Source organism: Microtus pennsylvanicus, chromosome 2, assembly GCF_037038515.1.
Source record: "Microtus pennsylvanicus isolate mMicPen1 chromosome 2, mMicPen1.hap1, whole genome shotgun sequence".
Classification (NCBI taxonomy): Eukaryota; Metazoa; Chordata; class Mammalia; order Rodentia; family Cricetidae; genus Microtus; species Microtus pennsylvanicus.
In genome coordinates this window covers 23,489,419-23,512,821 of record NC_134580.1, presented here as the reverse complement: position 1 = coordinate 23,512,821, position 23,403 = coordinate 23,489,419, and the positions used below count along the sequence as shown (strand labels likewise).

The 23,403-nt window shown below is 40.2% G+C and overlaps 1 protein-coding gene across 4 annotated transcripts in view; it reads left to right on the top strand.

Moving 5' to 3' along the window:
• The window catches only part of Nell2 (neural EGFL like 2), a 315,760-nt gene that overhangs the window by 277,963 nt on the left and 14,394 nt on the right, over positions 1-23,403 (top strand). For all 4 annotated transcript variants that reach the window (XM_075960452.1, XM_075960454.1, XM_075960451.1 and 1 more), the window contains one exon: positions 20,166-20,306. In XM_075960452.1, coding sequence (XP_075816567.1) covers positions 20,166-20,306 — 141 coding nt within the window. The remainder of the gene's footprint in view (positions 1-20,165; positions 20,307-23,403) is intronic.

Genomic DNA, 23,403 nt, shown 5'->3' with positions numbered 1-23,403 from the left:
TAAGGGACAATATATGGTGTATAAAGCATCTGCTTAAAGAAGTAAGAGACATGGAAAATGTGAAGTAAACAACCAAGTTTAATTGATTTTTTTATGTTATGTGGCGCTCTGCAGCTCAGATCGGATTTGGACTTGCTCTGTAGGCCAGGCAGACCTCATTCATACACGCAAGTTTCATTCTCACAAGTGTTGAGATTACAGATGTGTGTCAGCATGCCCAATTAGCTTCTTGATAACATCAACCTTTGGGGAGATTCCTATTTTATAATTGAAAATGTCAACTTATGTGGAATAAGAAAACTGCCTAAATTGAGTAGTGACAAGATGATGTGAAGATAATCCGTGGGAGCATCACCAAGCTGTTCAGCCCAGACGCTGCAAACAGCACCATACAGCAGCATCCCCAGCTGTACCCGGAGCCCCAGTGTTTCCCGAAGATATCTTCCCCAGGATGCTTACCTAAGGATGCTTACCTGTGTGGTTCACTCTTCTCTGGGCCCTTTCTCCCTGAGGGTCATCTGGTTGCACTGCTTTAAGGCAGTATGTTATCTAATGAGCATCCAGAGTTCTTGCTTTTATTTCCTTCTTGGTTTGTGCCTTGTGATTAAAAAAGCAGCCCCTGTGGGTTCTTCCAGTTTTGACTGGGCACAGATCCATCCGCACTGCCTTTAGACAGTCTTCTGGATGGCCTCCAGGCTTGTTATCCTCTCCTCAAACTCTTCTCACGTTTCTGGGTACTGTTAGACACTGTATCCACTTAGGATTATGTCTTCAAACTTTCCAGGCTCTGATGCTGCTTTGATAGTGGGTACCTCTGTCTTTTTGTGTGAGCTGGAACTGATATTGACAGAGAGGAGGCACTCAGGAGAGGAGAAAGCCATAGATAAGAAGACATAAACATGATGATTATAATAGGGATGAAAATCCCTATATAAAGGTTTGGCCTCTTTCTAAGCTCCGAGTCTCTTGGTCAGGATCCATATTCTCTTTACCCAAGGTCTAATAAATAAGAAGGTCTTAGCGAAATTTGTTGCAGGAATTGATTGATAAATGTGGATGTGAACATATATAAATTATGTATGTCAGTTAACCTTCTAATAGTAACATCTATTTTCAGAGCCGGGCGGTGGTGGCACATGCCTTTAATCCCAGCACTCTGGAGGCAGAGATAGGTGGATCTCTGTGAGTTCAAGGCCAGTCTGGTCTGCAGAGTGAGTGCCAGGACAGGCTCCAAAGCTACATAGAAAAGTCCCGTCTTAAAAAAAAAATAGCATGCATTTTCAAGGGAAAGAAATCAGAAATCGGGCACTCAACAAACAGTACTTGGGTTTTCAATTCATTGTATACAGGAAAAATAAACTGGATGTTTATGTAGGGATGTAGCACAGAGTGAGTTAGGGTAATATCTTAACCACTTTGGTGAAGGAAGACTGCATGTAAAAAACAGCATGTGTTTAATCAAATATATCATGATGGGTTTGTGGGTAAGTCTAAAGTCTCTACCTGTGAAAACATGTCCATCATCAAGGTTCAAGTCATAAAATGTACTCCCCTAAATTTTCTTCATTATTTTAATTGCACTTATTTAGGAGGGGGTTCCTGTGTTGGAACACCTGAGATGAATCAGTTTTAAGGGCAGAAGCTAGTAATTTAGCTCAGGATCTCACAGCTCTTGGTGCACGGTTAGCCCAGTCACATCCCTCCTTAGAGTGACGTAGAATACCAAGAGGGCATTACTGTGTGGTAGAAGAGGCTGCTCACCTCAGGGTGGCCGTAAAGCAAGGGAACGGAGAGGAAAGAGCTTTGATCTCAGTTTGCCCTTTGGCAGGCTGTTTCCCCTAAGTGAGCTCCATGGCTGAACATCCTGCAGTCTGTCAATAACACCATTGGGCTGACAACCATTCCTTTAGCTTTTAGAGAACATTTTAAATCTAAATTGTAGCAATATCATCTATCCTTTAGCAACCCTGGGTGTACACTAGAGAGTGTCACTGGGCAAGCCACTGTGCAGCGGAGTTCCAGAATGACCCTGTCACACAGAACTGAATCTTCTCTCTCGTCGCCGTCACCTCCTATTCTCCCTTCCCCTCAATCCCTGCCAGGCTCTGCTCTGCTCTGCTCCTATGAATTTGACTGCTGTGGTTGCCACAGGTGAAACCATGCAGTATTTTCTTTCTACCCTCCCACACTGCCAATATTGTTTACAGACAGCTGGATTTCCTTTTCTCTCCACAATTCTCTTTCCTAGCACAATTTCTTCCCAACCAGCTATTTCGGTTGCTTCCACACCTGGCTGAAATCAGCGTGAAATGAAGCAGGGTACAGATATCTCTTAGATATACTCACCTCGGTTCTGTTGATGAGATATCCAGAAATGACATTTATTGATCATAAACTATTTTTACTTTCAAAGTCTTAAGACTTCTTTTACTTGAAATTCTCTATATTTTTGTGTGGTTTTGGTTGGGAGCAATCACTTGACATGAGTCCTGGGACCCAAACTCAGGGCCCCTGCAGGAACAGCAATTCATATTAATTTATGAGCCATCTCTCCAACCCCTAATCGTGTGTGTGTGTGTGTGTGTGTGTGTGTGTGTGCTCTCCACACTATTTTCTGTGATGGTTATATCAATCTACATGCTTATCTACTAACCCAAAGTCTTATGTTCTACTTTTGCCAACATTCGTTATTTTTGAAATTTTATATTGCACTTAAATATGTATTTGTATATATGTGTATACATGCATGTGGAGCCCAGAGGACAGCATGGCAAAGCCAGTTCTCTCATCCCAATATATCCTTGGGTTGAGTTGAAGCTTGGCCATGAGAACTTTTAACCTCGGAGCAAACTTTAAAGCCCTGGTTTTCACTGACATATATCCCATGAAGGAGAAAGAGATTTCTGTGACCTATTACCAAGCAATGTCTGCCACAGATGATTGCGGTACAGTTTCCTCATAAGCCTATGGACTGCTGATGGGTACTTGGACTCTGCTTTCTTCATTGTGCAAGAAAGTAACTGTGAGCGTAAAGACTTGGCAGACATCACTGATTCCCCACCTGTAGGAGAGCTCACTCTTCTATTGCTGAGTTCCTTTCATCCTCAGGACTAGGGAGGAAAGACTGACTGAGGTCACCACCCCAGAGCAAGGCGAACACGGCACTGGGTCCTAAGTGGTAAGAATTTAACCAAATAGTTTTCGGCTTGTGTTCATCTTCCATGGGAAGTCAGAAGTGTGGTGACTCAACTTATATCCCACCGCTCCTTTGTGCTTTGTGTCTGACACTGTTTCAGTCACTCCAGAGGGCAAATTTAATAATTATTTACTGCTCAAGTCCTAGATTTAAATTTAAAATCTATTATTGCTAATATAGCTCTGAAACAGGGTGCTGGGTAAGTAAAAATAACTTGATAGGGATCAATGTACATCGTATTCAGGAGCTTAATTCTTCAAGCTGGCCTCTCTGGAATTTTCTCTTGGATGTTTAAAATCCAAAAGTCCTTCTTATTTTGTGCTTGTCACTGCCTGCCATGTTTAAAAGTTGGAACACGGCTATTATAGTCTTTAAATCCATTCTGAGTGGCTTAGGAAGAAGAAAGACAGTTTCTTAAATGACTGCCTTTGGTTAAGGGCCTTCATTTGCGATGGAACTTCCATCCAGGACCCCACAGGCCTCTTGCTGATGACCCAGCTCTGAGTGCTGAGGGAGAGTTCATCAGAGTGCAAATGACATGGAAGCTGCTTGTCACAAGCTTATGTCCCTGAAGCAGAGGAACTCAGATCCGAGTGGCACAGGATATGAATCTTCTACAGCTTCATGTGCAGACACTGGGACCAGCAGGCACTCAACACACTGGTAACTCCATAGAGCACAGCAGTGTTGGAGCCCAGAGAACCCGAGATGGCCTACTGGCTAGGAGGACCTGAGAAGAGGCTTGAGATGCATTGGGAGAAGGAACTGCATGTTTCCTAAAGAAGGAGCATCCTGTGCAGGGAATGGAGAGAGCCTTCAGCTCACAGCTCAGGGTCTATGGCTCATGTTCTGAGGCAGCCAGACTGTCTGCTTGAGAATCATGCAAGGCTACACAGAACCTGCTCTTCCAATCACCCCAACTTTATTTATGAATTCTAACATGCTTTTTATTTTTTTCAATAATAAAAGCAATATGTATTTAATTTTAGAAAATGTATAAGATGAAGAAAAATACACAAAATATGATATAATTAAATGTAATGCAACTGATTGGACAAATGAGTAAATTATTTATTTGCAGACTGGAATAATATTCTATTCATAATTTTGACCCAGTTTTTTGCAAGATAATTTTTTCAAGAATGTTTTCATGTCATTTGGAATTTTCAAAATTGCCACTTTAAGGATATATATATGTATGTATGTATATATACATATATATGTATATATATATAACATTTTTTTCTTATCCATGTGCCATAATTTTACATTTTGGTCATTTCTTATGGGTTAGTAGCTTAATAAGTAGCCAGGAAGATAGTCTGGATAAAATCAAGCTTCCAAATACTTCATCTTGCTTACCAATGCTGGAAATGGGGACAGTTTCTACACTGTCTCTTTGCAGTGTCAGCTCCTACCTCTGAGCAGGACAGAGTCCACAAAAACAACTTCTGCCACATCGAACTATAACATTGTGACAATATGTTTATATGGAGGTGGTTTGTATTCTCCGTCCTTCTGTATATTACCTCTTATCAAAATATAAAACTCATGTATAAAATAGGATATATATATGTAAATACATAATCTATAAAACTCGTGTATAAAATAGGATATATATGTAAATACATAATCTACATTATAAGTATATAATATATAAATAAAAATATGTATGAATGATGTCTGTAAATTAGATGCAAAGTCAATAACAATCCCTAGCAGTTAACATTTAAGCAACCGTCAGCTACTTTTCCTCCTCCTTTTTTTATATCGGATAACCACAGAAATGTGAACTAAAGGATCTCATTTTTTTTTTAAAGATACATTAGCCAAATACAGAATTTAGCTGGGTCTGTGACATCAAACACTAAGGTCTGGAAGCCCTTTGATCTAGCAATGAAACTGGATTGCACAACTATCCAATTGATCTGAAGAAACAGGACGTTAAAGTGAACACAAAATATAATTAGTCATTTGCGTAAGTGACCCCTCGTTGACATAATCAGGCAGCCACCATCACTCAGTTGGTTGAGAGCTTGGAGAGTAGCATTGAAGAGTAATTCTACTTTTAAAAACCTATAGGTGCTTGCACTTAAGTATAACTGTTAAGGAGATGGTGTTTTGCACAGTAGCTTTCTCGTTGGTGTTTTCTCTTCAGTTGTCTTTGTGGAAGAGATGAAATGTTTTGTTCTTTGCTGAAAACCCCATATCAAGTTAATGGTGCTTCAGCGTAGCTGGAAGCGTGATTATAATAAAGTGGTCCGGAAGCAGACAGTCTGTCAGGTAGATGACACTGTCTCAAAGCCAACAGAAGCCGTTTCTCAGTGCGTTTCAAGATCAGTTCTGAAGCTCTCTCGGACATCTTGTTCAGATGTATGGAGACAGCAGCCCTTCATCTTTCTGTTTGCTATGAGCCTGTTTCCCTCAAGCAGGTATTGCTTTCCATATAGAGTTGTCAGCTGGTTTGCAAATAAATACAGAGTAGCGATCTGGGCTGTCATTGTGCCATTCCTAGAGTGACAGTCAGGGCTCATCTTCCTGAGTGAACACATTAAATGCATAATGCCTTCTGCACCACTATATTAATAATTAGAAAGCGTCTGGGGTGTGATTGTAAAAAATTCTCTGGCACTCTTATTCCTGTTGATGGTTAGAGAAAATGAGCTCTTTCCTCTCCTGGAAGGAACCTTGAAGTAAACCAGCTGAATCCTTGCTATTAGATGGTGGCTCTTGCAAACACAGAATTTAAGACTTCCTGTTCCCCCTTTGGTTAAGAACAGTCTTCTCACCATTGTAAACTAGCAAATGCTTTGTATAAATGTTCTTTTGAGGGCACTGATTGTCTCGTATAACCTGCACATATAGCTTATAAGTAATTTTATAAAATTTCTTGTGCCTGTACTCGGATTATGACCATCTGAGCTATAAGAAAAAAAGGTGATAGTGATAGCCATGCCCAACACAATTCAACTCCGGTGTTCAGTAAGTAAAATCAAACAAAACATATCTGGCAGCACAGTGGAACAAGCAAGGAACCCTTTCAATAATGAGATTGCTAAAGGTCACAGTCCGTGAGATACGTTATCAGCAGTGCTGGATATTGGTCAGTCTGTTTATTTATTCTGCATTCACAGGTGTGGGTAGATATGCTTCCCATAAAATTCTACTGCAAGGTATACAACTCTACAGATGGCAAGCCCGATAAGACCAATTCTTATCTGTTTTTTTTTACATGAAATCTATTCCTTTTCTTCTTGCACATAATAGATTTAGATTTCATTCTGTTTTACTCCGATTGTTGTAAAATGTGCCATCTGTGAGCTTAGAGCTGTACCTGGTTCATTCGTAAGGAAGCATCCTGTTGGAGCAGATGTGCATCCAGGGTGAGCAGTTCAAATTTGAGCTTTGCCTCCCAATAGCCGTGGGAAGAATTACTTCAACTCCCCCATCTAAGTTCCTCCTTCAGAAGAGGGGAATGACAGCCCTTCCTGCCTCCTAGAACAGAGTCCACACCGAGTAAACATGGACAAATTGCACAAAATGGTGTCTGTCATACGGTTAGCTCTCGGCAACCATCGGATACAGATTACAGCCCTCCATGTGGATCTGTGTGTAATCAGAAGCTGGCCCTGTGTGATCTCTGCTTTTTCTCTGTTGTATTTTTTCCTCTATTTTCTATATGTAGAAAAAGTACTTTCTGCTTTACCTCTCAGGCCTTATATTGCATTTAAAAATTTTGTTACTATTATTTCATTTTCAAGAAATAGTCTTTATTTTTCTAGCACTTTATCCTCATCCTGGAGATGATAATGTAGAGGAGGATGTTGGTTGACGCTTTGTGAATCGTCTCTATCTTTCCATACTAGATTTCCAACAGTTTCGAGTGCTCCCTTACATTTTGCAGGCTTTATCAAATGTTGATTGCTCCTTGATCTCACACAGATATGTAAGTGGGGATGGACAGAATTGCTAACTTGGGGTTAGGTCAGCTGATTCTCTAGGTTTCCCCATCATGGTCTTGACCCCTTTGTTCATACTGTTGTTGCTCCCTCACTTGGATTTTACTCCAGGAGTGTGACCCAGTGGTTAGTTGTGGATCTCTATGCATCTGCTTCTATCTGTTTCTTGAAGAAGGTTCTAACTTCTCTGGGGTTGTGGACTATAGGCTGGTTATCCTTTGCTTTTTGTCTGGTATCAACTTATGAGTGAGTATATACTATATTTGTCTTTTGGGGTGTGGGTTACCTTCACTTAGGATGGTTTTTTTCTAGTTCCTCCCATTTGCTTGCAAATTTAAAGATGTCATTGTTTTTTCCCCCACTGAGTAGTACTATGTTGTATAAATATACCACATTTTCCATATCCAATCTTCAGTTGAAGGGCATCTAGGTTGTTTCCAGGTTCTGGCTATCCCGAATAACATTTCTCTGAAAATAGTTGAGTAAATGTCCTTTTGGTATAACTTGCCCTTCTTTGTGTATATGACCAAAGGTGGTATTTCTGGGTCTTGGGGTAGATTGATTCCAAATTTTTTGAGAAATCACCACACTGATTTCCAAAGTGGATGTATGAGTTTGCACTCTACCAGCAATGGAGGAGTGCTCCTCTTACATCCTCTCCAGCATAAGCTGTCATCTGTGTTTCTATCTTAGCCATTGTAATCCCTGTAGGAGGGTATCTTAGAGTTGCTTTGATTTGAATTTCCCTGATGACAAGGAGGTTAAGCATTTCCTTAAGTGTCTTTTGGCCATTTGAGATTCCTCTGTTAATAATTCTCTGTTTAGATGTGTGCTCCATTTTTTAATTGGATTATTTGGTAGTTTGTTGTCTAGTTTCTTGAGTTCTTTGTATATTTTGGAGATCAACCCTCTGTCAGATATTGGTTTGGTGAAGATGCTTTCCCATTCTTTAGGCTGCCGTTTTGTCTTGTTAACTGTGTCATTTGCTCTACAGACACTTCTCAGTTTAAGGAGGTTCCATTTATTAATTGTTGCTCTCAGTGTCTGTGTTACTGGGGTTATATCTAGGAAGTGGTCTTCTGTGCCGATACATTCAAGTGTACTTTCTCTTCTATGAGGTTCCGTGTGGATGGATTCATGTTGAGGTCTTCAATCCCTTTGGACTTGAGTTTTGTGCATCAGGATAGATATGGATCTATTTTCATTCTTCCATATGTTGACAACCAGTTATACCAGTGCCATTTGTTGAATAAGCTTTGTTTCTTCCATTTTATATTTTAGATTCTTTGCCAAAGATCAGGTGTTCATAGGTGTGTGGGTTAATATCAGGTTTTTGTTTCAATTTTATTGGTCTACCTGTCTGTTTTTATGCCAATATAAACTGTTTTCATTACTATAGCTCCATAATAGAGCTTGAAGTCAAGGATGGTGATACCTCCAGATGTCTCTTTAATGCCCAGGGTTGTTTTGGCTATCTTAGATTTTTGTTCTTCCATATGAAGTTGAATTTTGTTCTTTCAAGTTCTGTGAAGAATTGTGGTGGCATTTGCATGGGGATTTCATTGACTCTGTAGTTGCTTTTGATAGGATTGCCATTTTTATTATGTTGATTCTACCTATCCATGAGCATGGAATATCTTTCCATTTTCTGATATCTTCTTCAGTTTCATTCTTCAAAAACTTAAAGTTCTTGTCATGCAGGTCTTTCACTTGGTTGTTGTTTTAACAGATAAATAAAGGAACTAACAGATGTTATGACTCAAGTGGACTTAACAGACATCTACAGAACATTCTACTCAAACACACCTCATGGAACCTTCTCAAAAACTAACCACATACTTGGTAACAAAGCAAACCTCAATGGATAAAAAAAAAACCTAGAATACCCTCATATATCTTTTTTTCAAGATATATTTATTTATTGTATATACAGTATTCTGCCCACATACATGCCTGCAGGCCAGAAGACGACACCAGATCTCATTATAGGTGGTTGCTGGGAATTGAACTCAGAACCTTTAGGTGAGCAGGCGGTGCTCTTAACCACTGAGCCAATTGGATCACCATAGCTTAATGTTAGAATTCAACAGCAACACTAATTTCAGAAAGCTGACAAACATTTGGAAATTGAACAATACTCAACTGAATTGCCACTGGGTAAAGGAAGAAATAAAGAAAGAAACTAAAGACTTCCTAAGATTCCTTAAAAATGACCGCACAACATACCCAAACTTATGAGACACAATGAAAGCAGTGCTACGAGGAACATTTATAGCACTAAATGCCTACATAAAGAAGCTGGAAAAATTCCACTTTAACAAATTAACAGAACACCTGAAAGCTATAAAACAAAAAGAAACAAACTTACCTAGAAGGAGTAGATGGCGGGGAAATAATCAAATTGAGAGCTGAAATCAATGAAATAGAAACAAAGAAAAGAATATAAAAAAAATCAATGAGACAAAGAGTTGGTTCTTTAAGAAAAATCAAACAGATCGAAAAGCCAAAAGGTAGAGAGAAAAGATCCAAATTAACAAAACCAGAAATGAAAAGGGACATAACAACAGACCCTGAGGAAATCCAGAGACTCATCAGATTGTACTTCAAAACCTGTACTCCACAAAATTGGGAAATTTTAAGGAAATGGACAATTTTTCTGGATAAGTACCACATACAAAATTAAACCAGGATCAGATAAACAAATTTAAAAGATCTATAACCCATAAGGAAATAGAACGAGTCATCAAAAACCTTCCAACCAAAAGAAACCCAGGTCTAGATGATTTCAGTGGGAAATTCTACCAGAATTTCAAAGACCTAATACTGATACCCCTCAAATTGTTCCACATAACAGAAGCAGAAGGAGCATGGCCAAACTCCTTTTACAAGGCTATAGTTACCCTGATAACCAAACCACATAAAAACGCAACTAGGAAGGAGAATTATAGACCAATCTCACTCATTAATATTGATGCAAAAATACTCAGTAAAATAATGGCAAACCAAATCTAAAAACACATCAGAAACATCATCAGCCTCAATCAAGTATGCTTTATCCCAGAGATGCAGGGATGGTTCCACATATGAAAATCTATCAGTGTAATCCACCATATAAATAAACTGAAAGAAAACACACACACACACACACACACACACAATCATCACATTAGATACTGAAAAGGCTTCAACAAAATCCAACACCTTATTATGATAAAGGTCTTAGAGATATTAAGGATACAAGGAACATTCCTAAACAAAATAAAGCCAATATACAACAAGCCAATTGCCAAAATCAAACTAAATGGAAAGAAACTCAGTAAAAATCCACTAAAATCAGGAACAAGACAAGGTATTCCTCTCTCTCCATATCTATGGTACTTGAAGTCCTAACTATAGCAATAAGAAAACAAAAGGAGATCAAGGGGATACAAATTGGAAAGGAAGAAATCAAACTTTTGCTATTTGTTGATATGACAGTATACATAAGTGATCTTAAAAATTCTACCAGGGAACTCTTACATCTGATAAACACTCTCAGTAATGTGGCAGGATACAAGATTAACTTAAAAAAAATCAGTAGCCCTTCTATATACAGATGATACATTGGCTGAGAAAGAAATCAGAGAAACATCACCCTTCACAATAGCCACCAATAACATAAAATATCTTGGGGTAACTCTAACCAAACAAGTGAGGACAGGTTTTAATAGTACAAGAAGATTCTGTGCAAGCTTCCAAAGAGGGAACTAATCAACCATCCTACCCAGCTATGACACCTTTGAACCACAGCAATGACCGTCATGATGTGATGAAGCAAGAGTGCAGTAGTGGCATGCCTAGAAAACAGCCACTCTCTGATTGGACTGAAGACCAGCTCAACAAGCAGCAACAGGGCCGGCTACTGGAAGCCCCGCCAACTACTCGAGGCTAGTGAATTCATGGATCTTAGAGGAGACCTTCAACTGCCATTGTTCTAAACCAGCATAATCTCTACTCTATTCTAAGTATTTGTTTGTCCTTATATTCAGAGAAGTGTCGTCTGCAGGCCTCATTAGGAAACCTCTCTTTGCAGCAGATTGAGACCATTACAGAAAACCACAAACAATAAAAATGCAGAGTTGTGGAGCCCAGTAGCAGTGTCAACATCTGTAAAATACTCCCTGACTTAAGGCTCAGGGAACATTACTAAAGAGGATGAGCAAAGAGTTCTAAGAGCTAGAGGATCAAGGAGTTTGCTGTGAGATTGTGTCTCCTAGGAATGACATGATGTCATTCCAAAATGACTGCCTAAACATGATGGGAACAATGACATCAATAGACATGCTGTAGTGGCAGGTGACGGGGCAAGGCAGGAGGCCTCAACCATACACAAAGAGCTAAAGGTAAATAAGTGGTGCTGAGTGTCAAAAAAATGGTCTTCCCTGGGATGGAACCCACCATCTAATTATCCCGCACCAAATGGTCAGCCCTGAAGGCATATGTATAAAGGATATTATACAGATCAAACAGGTTTTACATAGGTGTGTATGAATGTGTTCATATGTATGAATAAAGTATATACACATATATACATATATATGAATATTATGTATATACATATATGTACATAATAACAATTAATGAAAAAAGATGTCATGAATTTGTGAAAGAGAAGGGGTATGAGGGAGGATTTGGTGGGAGGACAAGGAAGGGGGGAATTTTGTATTTCTATTATAATTTCAAAAAAATGAAAGAAATTAAAATAAAAGCTATTCTCAGTTGTAGGCTTTTTCTTCTTGGCCAGTGTCTTATAGATTAGCATTTTGTTAGGGTCCAAGGGGCTATAGCCTATGGAATGGCTTTGGATAGCCCTGTTTTCAATTCTCTCTTGTCTGTGAAACAAGAATAAAGAATACTTCACTTGATTGTGGTTATAAGAAATAAATAATGTGATGAAGATATTGTATCTGGCATTTTTAATATCATTCTTTAATAATTATGAACCACATCATAATGAAAACAATTGTCTATAAATCTGCAGTGTTCTCCAACTCATTCAGAGGATTGTACATTGTCTAAAATCTATTATGTATTTTCATTAAAAATTATATAAAAACCAGTTTTCAGATATGAAATTTTAGACACTATTTTATGCACTCTCACCTAAATGTTGAAAACAGACTCCCAGAAACTCAGCAAAGACAGAGAGAAATGACCTTGTGGTTTTAAAAACAGCAGATCATCAAGAAAGCAAACCGCCCCATGGGAGTAATCAGGACTTGATTAATTGTTTTGAGGATCCTTAATTGCCTGCTGTTTATCAATATAATTTAATTGCCTGGGCACAAGATTGTGGTATAAATAGAACAAGTACTATCTTATGAGAAATGATGTCATAATACTCTTGTTATTTGGCTTTGACACCAACACTAAAAATAGTCCCAAATACAGTGGAATTTTATTTCTGTTTTTTGTGTTTAGAATAAGAGTATCTGCTCATCATTGTTCTCTTCGTTTAAAAGGAGGAGTGTTAGTGAGTGTGTGGGCAGCCTGGGCACTAAAATAGGAAGATACAGACTGTGTGCCCTGCCTGTGGATGCCATGCTGACTTGTGAGGCACACGTATTTTAGGAAATGGAGTGGAGAAAGAGTGGAGAGGAAATTATGTCAGTACAGTATCCATGTCTGAGATCCTCAAAAAAAATGCTTTAAAAAGAAGAGGAGTAAAATATAGACTGGGGTCTATTTAGGCACAGACACCTCTAAATATCTACACAATTTTACAGAAAGTTTGGTGTTATATACAGTGAAGGGAGTGTGAATTTCCCAAATGCTTAATTCTATAATAACCCTGAATCTTGTCATGGCCACATTTACCAATTTCTGAAAGAACCCCTTGAGTGGTCATAACATAACTCATTTTCAGTGGGATGCCACTGAAGAAGGTTCGGAGGCATTGCAGAATGTTTAGACTAAACTGGAAACCTGAAGGAGAAAAAACAAGTTGCCATCATATGATGCTTTTACTTTTTGTCTTGGTTTGTTCTTAATAGCTGTTTTGACTTGTCTGTGCTTTTCTGGAATATATATCTTCAGCATCACCTCCAATTTTTATCATCTAAGCTGATTTCAACTCCTGGAGTGTGAATGTTGCTAATGACTCTTGTTGGATGGCTAAATATTTTTGGATTTTAGATTCTGTGTGTTTTGAAGTAGGCTGGTAATACCACCACTAGCTAGTGTTCTAAATGTAGGCATAAAAAACTTTCAGCTACCCCCAGTGAACCAGAAACGAGTTCCTTAGACTGAATGCAAATGAAGTAGTAGATTTTTATAAAACTTATATTTAGTGTTTTATAAACTATCTAAAGAATACAAAATTAAAGTTGTTAAGACTAAAACATATGAGTTTATATGACTCTTTAACATTCTGAATAATTCAGTTCGCAAGGATTTAAAATTGTTTGCTCTCTAAATGAGATAGGGCCTCAGACCAGGCTGGCCTCAAACTCATACATAAATGAGGATGACCTTGAACTTTCGATGCCCCTGCTTCTAAATCCTGAGTGTTCCAATCACAAATGTACACCACCATGCCTGCTTTATGAAGTTCTGGACTTCAAGGGTTTCATACATGCCAGGCAAGCACCCTCCCAGCCCAGCTACTACCTCAGCAAACTTGGTCATTCTTATAATTACATTCTTCATCTTCTAAGATTTCCTATTTGTTGTGTGTTTCATTCAACTGGATGATATAATGTAAAATTAAGTTTTAACTTCCTTAAAGATAGCAACTAAAAGTGAATTATTTGAAATTTTTAACATTTTCTCTCAGTAGGCAATATATATATATACATACATACATATACATATATATATACATACATATCACGGTGTATATATGATATGTATTCTGAGTGAACAATGAATGACTTTATGTTATAATTTCTGCAAATGTCTCCATTTGTTTGTAGAGAAACATACTAAATGCATGAGTTGTGACTCCCATTTCAGCTTATTTACTAAAATATTTTTGAGCACCTAAAGCTATGCATGCTATCAATGAGCTTATAGATGAAGCTGTATGCATTTTTAATATTTGGTCTTATTTTAATGACTATACCTTCTATGTGACTTGCCTGCTTGAGAAATGCAAACACACTTCACTTCCTCTTGAATGCAATCCACAAACAAACAAGAACTAGTATGTTGGGGAGAGGCCCCATGGGATGGCAGAATAGGGCTGTCATGTGACTGTCTTCTCCTGTACAGAGAAACATCAATCTTTGGCAAAATCAAACTGATGGCAAAATACCTTTAGAAGATCTACAAAAGACAATGACAATCACTGTACCTGGTATTGAAGTAAGAAATACCACACTAAAGGGGGTGGAAAGGATGGCTGGACGTCACCCACAGTGCAAAGAGAGAATAGAAGCCGACTGCCTATTTGGGAGAAAACGGGGACTTGATCATAGAACAGAGCATAGCCTTGGTCACTCACACCAAACCCAGTACCAAAAAAAAAAAAAAAGCAGCATTGGGGACATTTCCATGATCCTAAATCCAGGCTGATACTGAGAGGATGCTTGCTTACCAGGCAGATCCCATAGCCCATAGCTGCATCTCTGGCCTTCATTGCCACCAGCCGAAGCAGCACTGGGTTCTGAAGCAGTCTCAGTAGCAGCCAGACTTCAGCAGCTTAAGACTTCATGTCTAACTAGCACCGCACAGGCCTCTGTGACTCTGAATTCCTCCTAGCACTGATGCAACCATGGTAACCCTCGACGGGAAATGGATACCAAGATGACACTGAGATATCCCCTCACTCTTGCCAGGATGGCTGGTGTCAGAGACAAAAGATGGAGTGTATTCATGGAGGTGTGGAAGAAAGACAGCTCTTCTACACCATTGGTAGAATTGCACTACTGCCATTGTGCAAAACAGGATGGAGGTTCCTCAGAAAGTTCAAAGTGGATCAATATGGCCCATCAATTGAACTTGTTGGTATAGCTACAGGAAATGAAAGCCATATGTAGAAAAGGCTCCTAGAGCCCCTTGTTTGCTGCATATAGTATAAAAAGTAATAATATAAAAATTCATCCACGAATGAATGGATGAAATGCATGCATGCACATTTGCACAATGGAAAACCATTTATCCATAAAAGGCTGAATGCCTACCATTGCACCTTGACCTTGAGTAGGGTACTCAAATTACTGACAGTATTTTGTATTCTTGGAGATGCTGAGAGCGTAACACTCACTTCTCACCACAAAATGACTATTTGACATATATGGGCATTTGACAATTGGATACGTTTCACTATTCCCTAATGAATAACTATTGCAAAGTACTGTATATAGCAAGTACCTATTATTTTTATAAGCAGTGTAGTAAAATTATAAAGTGAAGTCATTTAAACTAACTGTTTAGCTAGTTTTCCTTCCGTATTGTAAATGGCGGCAAGCACCTAAGGTGAGCCATGGCATGTAGACTTTATAAATTGAGTCATATTTTAGTTGAAGCAGGTACTTCATTACATAAGAAATTATCACACAAATCTTCCTTGAAATGTGAGTAGCTTATCTTCAGTACTGACACTTTCAACCTTCTTAATTTTTCATGTTTCTAGAACATATGTATCAGTATTTACCTGAATCTGCTTCTATAATTCCTCCCATTTTTTTAGATTTAAATTCTATTTCACCTCTGTTTTTCTTATTATGCCTTGCTGTAAATGGAAATAATTGAGAAAATAAGTGCATAGCCATTAAAATGAAGTATTTGTGTACGGCTACCTATAAAGCACGTTGATGTTGACAGATAGACCACATTCTGGGAAACTCTGCTCTATATGGCTGTAAATTCAGATTTTCATAAATTTGATTTTCTAGAATGTAATTTTCGTAGATGATAGCTCAGTAAGGGCAGGAGTCACACATATTTATATATCCATTTCTTCTCTCCAGCACTTAGTTGTTGGCACATAGCAGGTATTAAGTAAGTAATTAATATTAAACTGTCAATGAACAGGTTGTATTATATAATTCTCTAAAGAGCTATATAATAATGAGTTAAGAGGAAAATAATGCTCAAAGTGTATGTGACAATATGCCACAGCAGCCTATGCTCGTATCCTCAGCATTCAGAGTGGGAAGAAATACAATCTATAGCATTTCTATTAACTGCCAGAGACTGGAAGGGTGTGCCCGTGATGAAGGCGAGGTGCTGGGGTGCTGTGATGTAAATGAAGGAAGTGGGGTGGCTGTGCTTAGGAGTGGGCTGGGCAACTGGTGAAGGAGTGATGCGGGGAAAGGCATCTTTTATAAATACCCATCTCGTGGGCTGAGCAGTCTTCACAGCCATGGTGAGTCAGGAAGAAAGGGCAGTAGAAGACTGCACAGGCCGCAGCCACAGAAACTCCATCTTATCCATGGTCTTGACAACGGCCATATCTTAAGAGCTCAGTTTGCCCCGAGGGACTCTGAACATCTTCCCTCGGCATTCCTCAAACGAACATCACTTCTAAAGCTTAATTGTCAGCTTGCTTTCTTCGTCTGTACACTTAAGAGATGGCATAATTTTCCACATAGGTTCTGTTACAGGAAAAGACCATTCAATGCTGAAGCAAAGGCAGCGCAGACTCCTTTGTAATCAGAAGTTCCTCAGCTGGAGGGGCCCTGCATTACAAAGAGGTTTTTTCCTAGAACCTGCAGGCCTAGGTGGATGCATGGCAGGAAGGCAATAGTTAGCTGATTTGGCCGTCACCTTGATTTTTTTTATTATTTTATTTTATTTTTAGTTGTTGCAAAAAAAATTTCCCATTTCCCTCGCCCTCCTCGCACACATCGCTCCCTCCCCCCCTCCCCTCCCCCACTCTCCTCCTCCTCCCTCTCCCTTCTCCCCCCCACTCCATTCCCCCTCCCTCTCGAGAATGAAGAGCAGTCTAGATTCCCTACCCTGCGTGAAGTCCAAGGTCCTCCCACTACTATCCAGGACCAGGAAGGTGAGCATCCAAACAGGCTAGGCTGCCACAAAGCCAGTTCATGTATTAGGATCAAAACCTAGTGCCATTGTCCTTGGCTTCTCATCAGCCTTCATTGTCTGCCATGTTCAGAAAATCCGGTTTCATCCCATGCTTTTTCAGTCCCAGTCCTGCTGGCCTTGGTGAGCTCCCAATAGATCAGTTCCACTGTCACAGTGGGTGGGTGCACCCCTCGTGGTCCTGACTTCCTTGCTCATGTTCTCCCTCCTTCTGCTCCTCATTTGGATCTTAAGAGCTCAGTCCGGTGCTCCAATTTGGGTCTTTGTCTCTATCTCGATCCATCACCAGATAAAGGTTCTAAGGTGATATGCAAGATATTCATCGGTATGGCTATAGGATAGGGTCATTTCAGGTTCCCTCTCCTCAGTTACTCAAGGTACTAGCTGGGGACATCTCCCTGGACACCTGCGAGCCCCTCTAAAGTCTAGTCTCTTGCCAACCCTAAGATGGCTCCCTTAATTAGGCTATATATTTCTCTGCTCCCGTGTCCACCCTTCCTTTATCCCAACCATCCCATTCCCCCAAGCTCTCCCCATTCTCCCCTTCTCACCTTTCTCAACCCATTTCCCCTTAGCCCCATGCCACCTCATCCCCAAGTTCCCAGGTTTTGCCCTGCAATCTTGTCTACTTCCCATATCCAGGCGGATAACTATATGTTTTTCTTTGGGTTCACCTTCTTATTTAGCTTCTCTAGGATCACAAATTATATGCTCAATGTCCTTTATTTATGGCTAGAAACCAATTATGAGTGAGTACATCCCATGTTCATCTTTTTTGGGGGGTGGGGGGAATCACCCTGATTTTTGCTGGTAGGAATTACTGATTCGTGGGTAAAGGAACTGCGGAGATGAATGCTTTCTATTCCGGAAACAATGCTAAAGTGTTACAATGGTATGAGATGCCTGCTGTTGGCCCATGGCTTATTAATCTGAGAGTATGTTTTACATTTCGTTTCACTGAAGGAGCTCTTGCCAAGGAGCAAACGAGTTAGGGCTTAATTCTTTGGTTGTTCAAAGCTATTTATGCGTGTATTCCCAGCTTTATCCCCTTCAAACCTGACTGGCAGAGCCAGACATGGTGCTGTCCTACTGACTCCCAGCATTCCACAGGCAGAGGCAAGCAGATCTCCAGTTTAAGGTCAGCGCGGACTATGTCACATGGTCCCAGCCAGTCTGGGCTACAAGGCACAATCCAAATAAATAAATAAATAAATAAATAAATAAATTTTAAATATGAGCACAAGAAAAGAGGATATGTAAACAGAAAACAACAGAAGAACTGAGGGTGCAGCCTGGTGGCAGAGCCATTGCCTAGGATGCTAAAGGTCCTGGGTTTGATTTTCACTGCCAAAACTAAAGTAACAAAGCTAACATACGCATTTGTGAGTTTGGCATCACTGAGACTGAGATAGAAATACATTCTACCAGCCAAAGCCAACGGAGAGGAAGGACTCCGAGATCGCTCGGGCTCCCTTTCACAGCAGAGCATCCTTATGCTTGATCACATGCTACAACAGCCCTGAGCCATGTGCCTGGGACAAACATGGGAAGATTGCCTGCCTCATTAAGTAGGATCGTCCATTGTGGCATGAGGCTATCGAGACGCAAGTGGTAAGTATAGTTGGACCTTTTAGGCAGCCACAGTGGTACAGTGCTATTGGATCAGATTATTTAGCAAGATCTCAGTTAAGCCAGTGGGCCCAGGAAATCAGGAGATAGTGAGTAAATAAAAATATTTGGTAGGCAATCCCAAGGATCACTTTTCTCTCCCACAAGCAAACGAGAACAGAGTATTATGGGATTTTTTTTTTATCATTCATCAGCCTTAACAGAAAATGGCTCACAGTGTTGGGGAATGATAGTATACTTCTGATAGAAATCTGAGACCCAAGCTACATTTTTGTCAATTTCTGCCCAAGTCTCCTTGTGTGAACGAACACACATTAATGCCAGGCAATTGTGAACTGTCCTGACCTTTGCTAAATTCTGTAACTTACATTGGCTTCAGTATTTTCATGTGTTCTACATATTATTCATACATTAACATGATTTGTGTGTATGTGTGTGTGGTTTGGAGTGGTATAAGTGCACAGATGCCATAGATTCCTAAAAACACACGCATGAATGCTCTTGTCATATCTATTGAAGATGAGTTGTGTATTTATTCAGGATAGCTTATACTGATAGTAGCAATAATAATACAATCCTAAAGTCCCAGTGACTTAAAGCAACATAAAATAGTTTCTTGCTGATACAGTCTGCTCATCTTTGGTAGTATGGGATGCACCCTGGCTTCTCCATCATGGACTTGGGTTAGTCTTGGGAGCTTCTGGAAATTGCTAGTTGTTTTGATGTAGAAGGGAACATGTGAGCCACACACAACTCCCTCAAGACTCTACCTGGAAGTGCTACATATCAACAGCCCTGCCCAGGTAACGGAGGTAACTGAAGAAAGTCCCATGCCCTTGCTTAACCTAAAGGGATTGGAAACCTGCAATCCCCAACTGTGCCAACCTGAGCTGGGAATAGCTGTTGAAAATCACAGACCACTACCGAGCACATGATTTCCACTTTGCAGTGGGATCATTTGGGATGGAGAAAAAGACTTCTAGATGTTTCTCCGGTTACTAATAAAAACAGTTACATTTTTTATTCACGGCTTTTGACTACCAAGGAACTATATTGATTTTATATTTTCTCAGTTTCAAGGTTTGCCGACAGTAAGAGTGATAGTAGCCTTACAGCAGAATGTTCTAGATTTTTTTTTTTTTTTGGTTTTTCGAGACAGGGTTTCTCTGTGGTTTTGGAGCCTGTCCTGGAACTAGCTCTGTAGACCAGGCTGGTCTCGAACTCACAGAGATCCGCCTGCCTCTGCTTCCTGAGTGCTGGGATTAAAGGCGTGTGCCACCACCGCCCTACTCAAGATTCTTTAAGAGGATGAAACAACTGCATAAAATCTTGCTTTTGTTTCCTTTGTCAAACAGACATCGATGAGTGCTCTGACGGTTTTGTTCAGTGTGACAGCCGTGCCAACTGCATTAACCTGCCTGGATGGTACCACTGTGAGTGCAGAGATGGCTACCATGACAATGGGATGTTTGCACCAGGTGGAGAATCGTGTGAAGGTCAGTAAAGAAGACATAGAGGCTAAGACTCCTTTAAGTTGGTGAACACAAAGAAGGATGTAACCAATAGACGTAGAGTTAATCCCCAACCGCCAGCTACTTCTGCTATTTGTCAACAGTGACCGCAAGTGTGTTAACAACTTTTTGCCTCATAATTATATTACTATATTATATATAAAATTTGTGACCCTAAACACCCTTTTTGAATACTAGCCAGGATTAAAAGATGTTTTAAAACGAAAAATCTATTTTATTACATAAACTTTTTAAAATGGAAGTATTTTAAGATCCTGGCCCCAAAACTGGTAGAAAAATTCGATGAGGTGAACAAAAAAGTAAGGAACCAGGGATAAATAAAACATGAGAATGGGCAGCCGGGGTGAAAAGCCACATGTGCTGGGCTGGGCTGTTTCAGAAGAATGGGGCAGCAGGGTGAAAAGCCAGGAATGCTGGGCTGGGCTGGGCTGTTCCCGCAGCAGGATGGCCTGGCAGAGTCAGACTGAATGTTGGACACCAGGGATCCAAGCCCTATTCGAAGGTGTGTGTGAGTTTATAGGACTGGAAATGCAATCTGATTGCATTCAGCAATTAGCCATTAGTCTTGAGTTATTTTCAGTGGACTGACAAAGAGCTCCACTGTATTCCCTCTTCTGAGAGGCGGCTTTATGAACCAGGCAGAGCCAGCAGAGTGTCAGAGAAATGGGAACACTGAGTTTGCCATCAGAATTCATGGCACAGGAAGAAAAACCAAAGCAAAATTCCAGAACTGCTGTTTCTTCACTTCATAGGGTAATTGTGTGTGAAAAAATGGGTCTGGGATTCACAGTGCAATCCTTCAAGAACCTGGCAGAGGTGCCTGTTGCCTAGGTATTAATATGTCTGCCATCCTTGGTAAACAGAAGGTTGATGCAAGAAAAGTAAGACAGACTCATTGATGGGCCCAGGCTTCCAGAACAGTGCCAGCCGCAGCAGAAGGATCTCTAGACTGCAGCAGAGAACACGCACATTTCACATAGGAGCAAAAAAAAAAAAAAAAACACATCCGGCTTTTATACAGGGATGGAAATGCTGTTGTTTTACCCAGGACTGAAACCAAGTGTTAGCTAATAATCTCTTGATGTAGTCCCAGGGCTTGACTTTGCAGCTGAAATTGCCCGGCAGTGGATATTTCTAGCCTGGGCCAAATCAAGAGCCATGGATTACTGTCTATAGACAGATGAAGCTGTGATTTTTCTCACCTCCCATACAATACTCTGTTTGTATTCCATAATGCTGTATTTAAATTAACTTTGTAAAGACTATTCAAAAAAAGCTCTAAAGATAGCTCAGTGGTTAGGAGCCCTTTTTGCGCTTGCAGAACGCCCATGTCTGGCAGCGCCTAACCGCCTGTTTAACTTCAGTGCTGGAGGATGAATGCCTCTGTTCTCCATACGCACATGCACTCACATACACATCCTCTGCCCAAACGCATGTGCAGAGTTAGAAATAATCAGACTAGCTCTCTGTGACCTGGACTCTGACTGTAGTCTTCAGACTAAGCCTCCCTACTTCCACCCCTGTCCGCCTGCGATCCGTTCCCTTCTGTGTACACTTCAGGAGACTCTGTCTCTTAGAGTAAAACCCAGACTCTGCCCATGTTGATAAGAGCCTACGTGACATATGTTCGTGGCTTTCTTGCCATTTTAAAAAACATACCAGGTGGATTCCTTTTCAAGAGGTCTTCTCTTTGCACGAAATGTCCCTCCCTGCTTCACCCCCAGGCTTTTACTTAAATCCAGATATCCTTGCAAAGGTTTCTCCTGAACTTTCCACCTGAAATGGCCTGTGATGCTCTTCATTCACCCAGCTCCTCTTGCCTTCAGAGAAGTAATAAATTTTCTCAGAGTCTCATTATATGCTCCTTTGTTGGTTTGCCGACTATATATTTTAGAATGTGAGCTCATACGTTTTGTTTGCTTGACAGCTGCTAGATCTCCAGTCCTGGAACAATGTTGGGCACATACTGGATGATATTTTGATTTGCCTAGTACAAGTGATTGAGATGGAAAGTAGGTAGGTGGGTGGTGTGATTGCCATGTTGTCAGCTTGATATAACGTAGAATTACCTGGACCATGGGCCTCTGAAAATGTCTGTAGAAGACTATCTTGATGAAATTAAATGAGGAGGAAGGAGCTATGTGCTATGGATAGCATCAGTTTCATGAGCCGGGATCTTGGACTTTATGAAAAAAGAAAGAAAGGGAGCTAATACACAGATTCATTGTTCTCTGCTTCTTGACTGCCGATGCAGCGTGCCCAACTCCCTCAAATACCTGTGGCCATGAGTTCCCTGCTGTGATGGACCATTGTTCGCCCAGTATATTAAACATATATAGTGTTCGAACAAAATACCTAGTACCCTCTTGATTTCAGAAAGTAAAAAGGCAATCACACATTAAATTAAAGCATGATAAACAGAAGACATCAAGGTATAAGGTTCTTTCAGATACACAGAAACGCTTTGGGAGGCAACCCCACAAACACAGATGTTTTATTTTAAAAATACTATTCTGGAGGCTTATTCTTCTATTATCCACCAATAAAAATCTGTCACTTTTATTAGAAAATTGTACAATTCTGTCAGAAGGCATCCCTCTCTAGAGGACTGATTTAAAGGAACCGATGTGGTTTAAGAAATAGACCAGAAGTCTATACAGCTGCCCATTTCTTGCCATTGGAGTGGTTTGCCGGATTGTGATCTTAGCATTTAGAAAGGTTCCGTTGTCAGAGTAGAGTTACATCAGTGAAGGAGCCATTTCCTGTTGCTTGGAAAGAAATGCGTTTCAGACTGGAGAAGCCACACAGTGCATTCTCAACGCTCTGAAGTGTGGGCTTCACACTTGGAGACGTGAGTATATAGCTGGTCTATTTCATTACTATTTAGCCTATAGTTATGGCTATCATGTGTGCGTTGATAAGCTGCGTCCACACAAATCTTTTGCAGCTATCCCCACCTGTACCTTCTTGACCAGGACCTCAGGAAAGTTTTGCAACATTTCAGGCCTCACTCTCCTGATTTGTAAACTTAGGGCTGCCTTGCAGCTACAGCCAGTGGTCT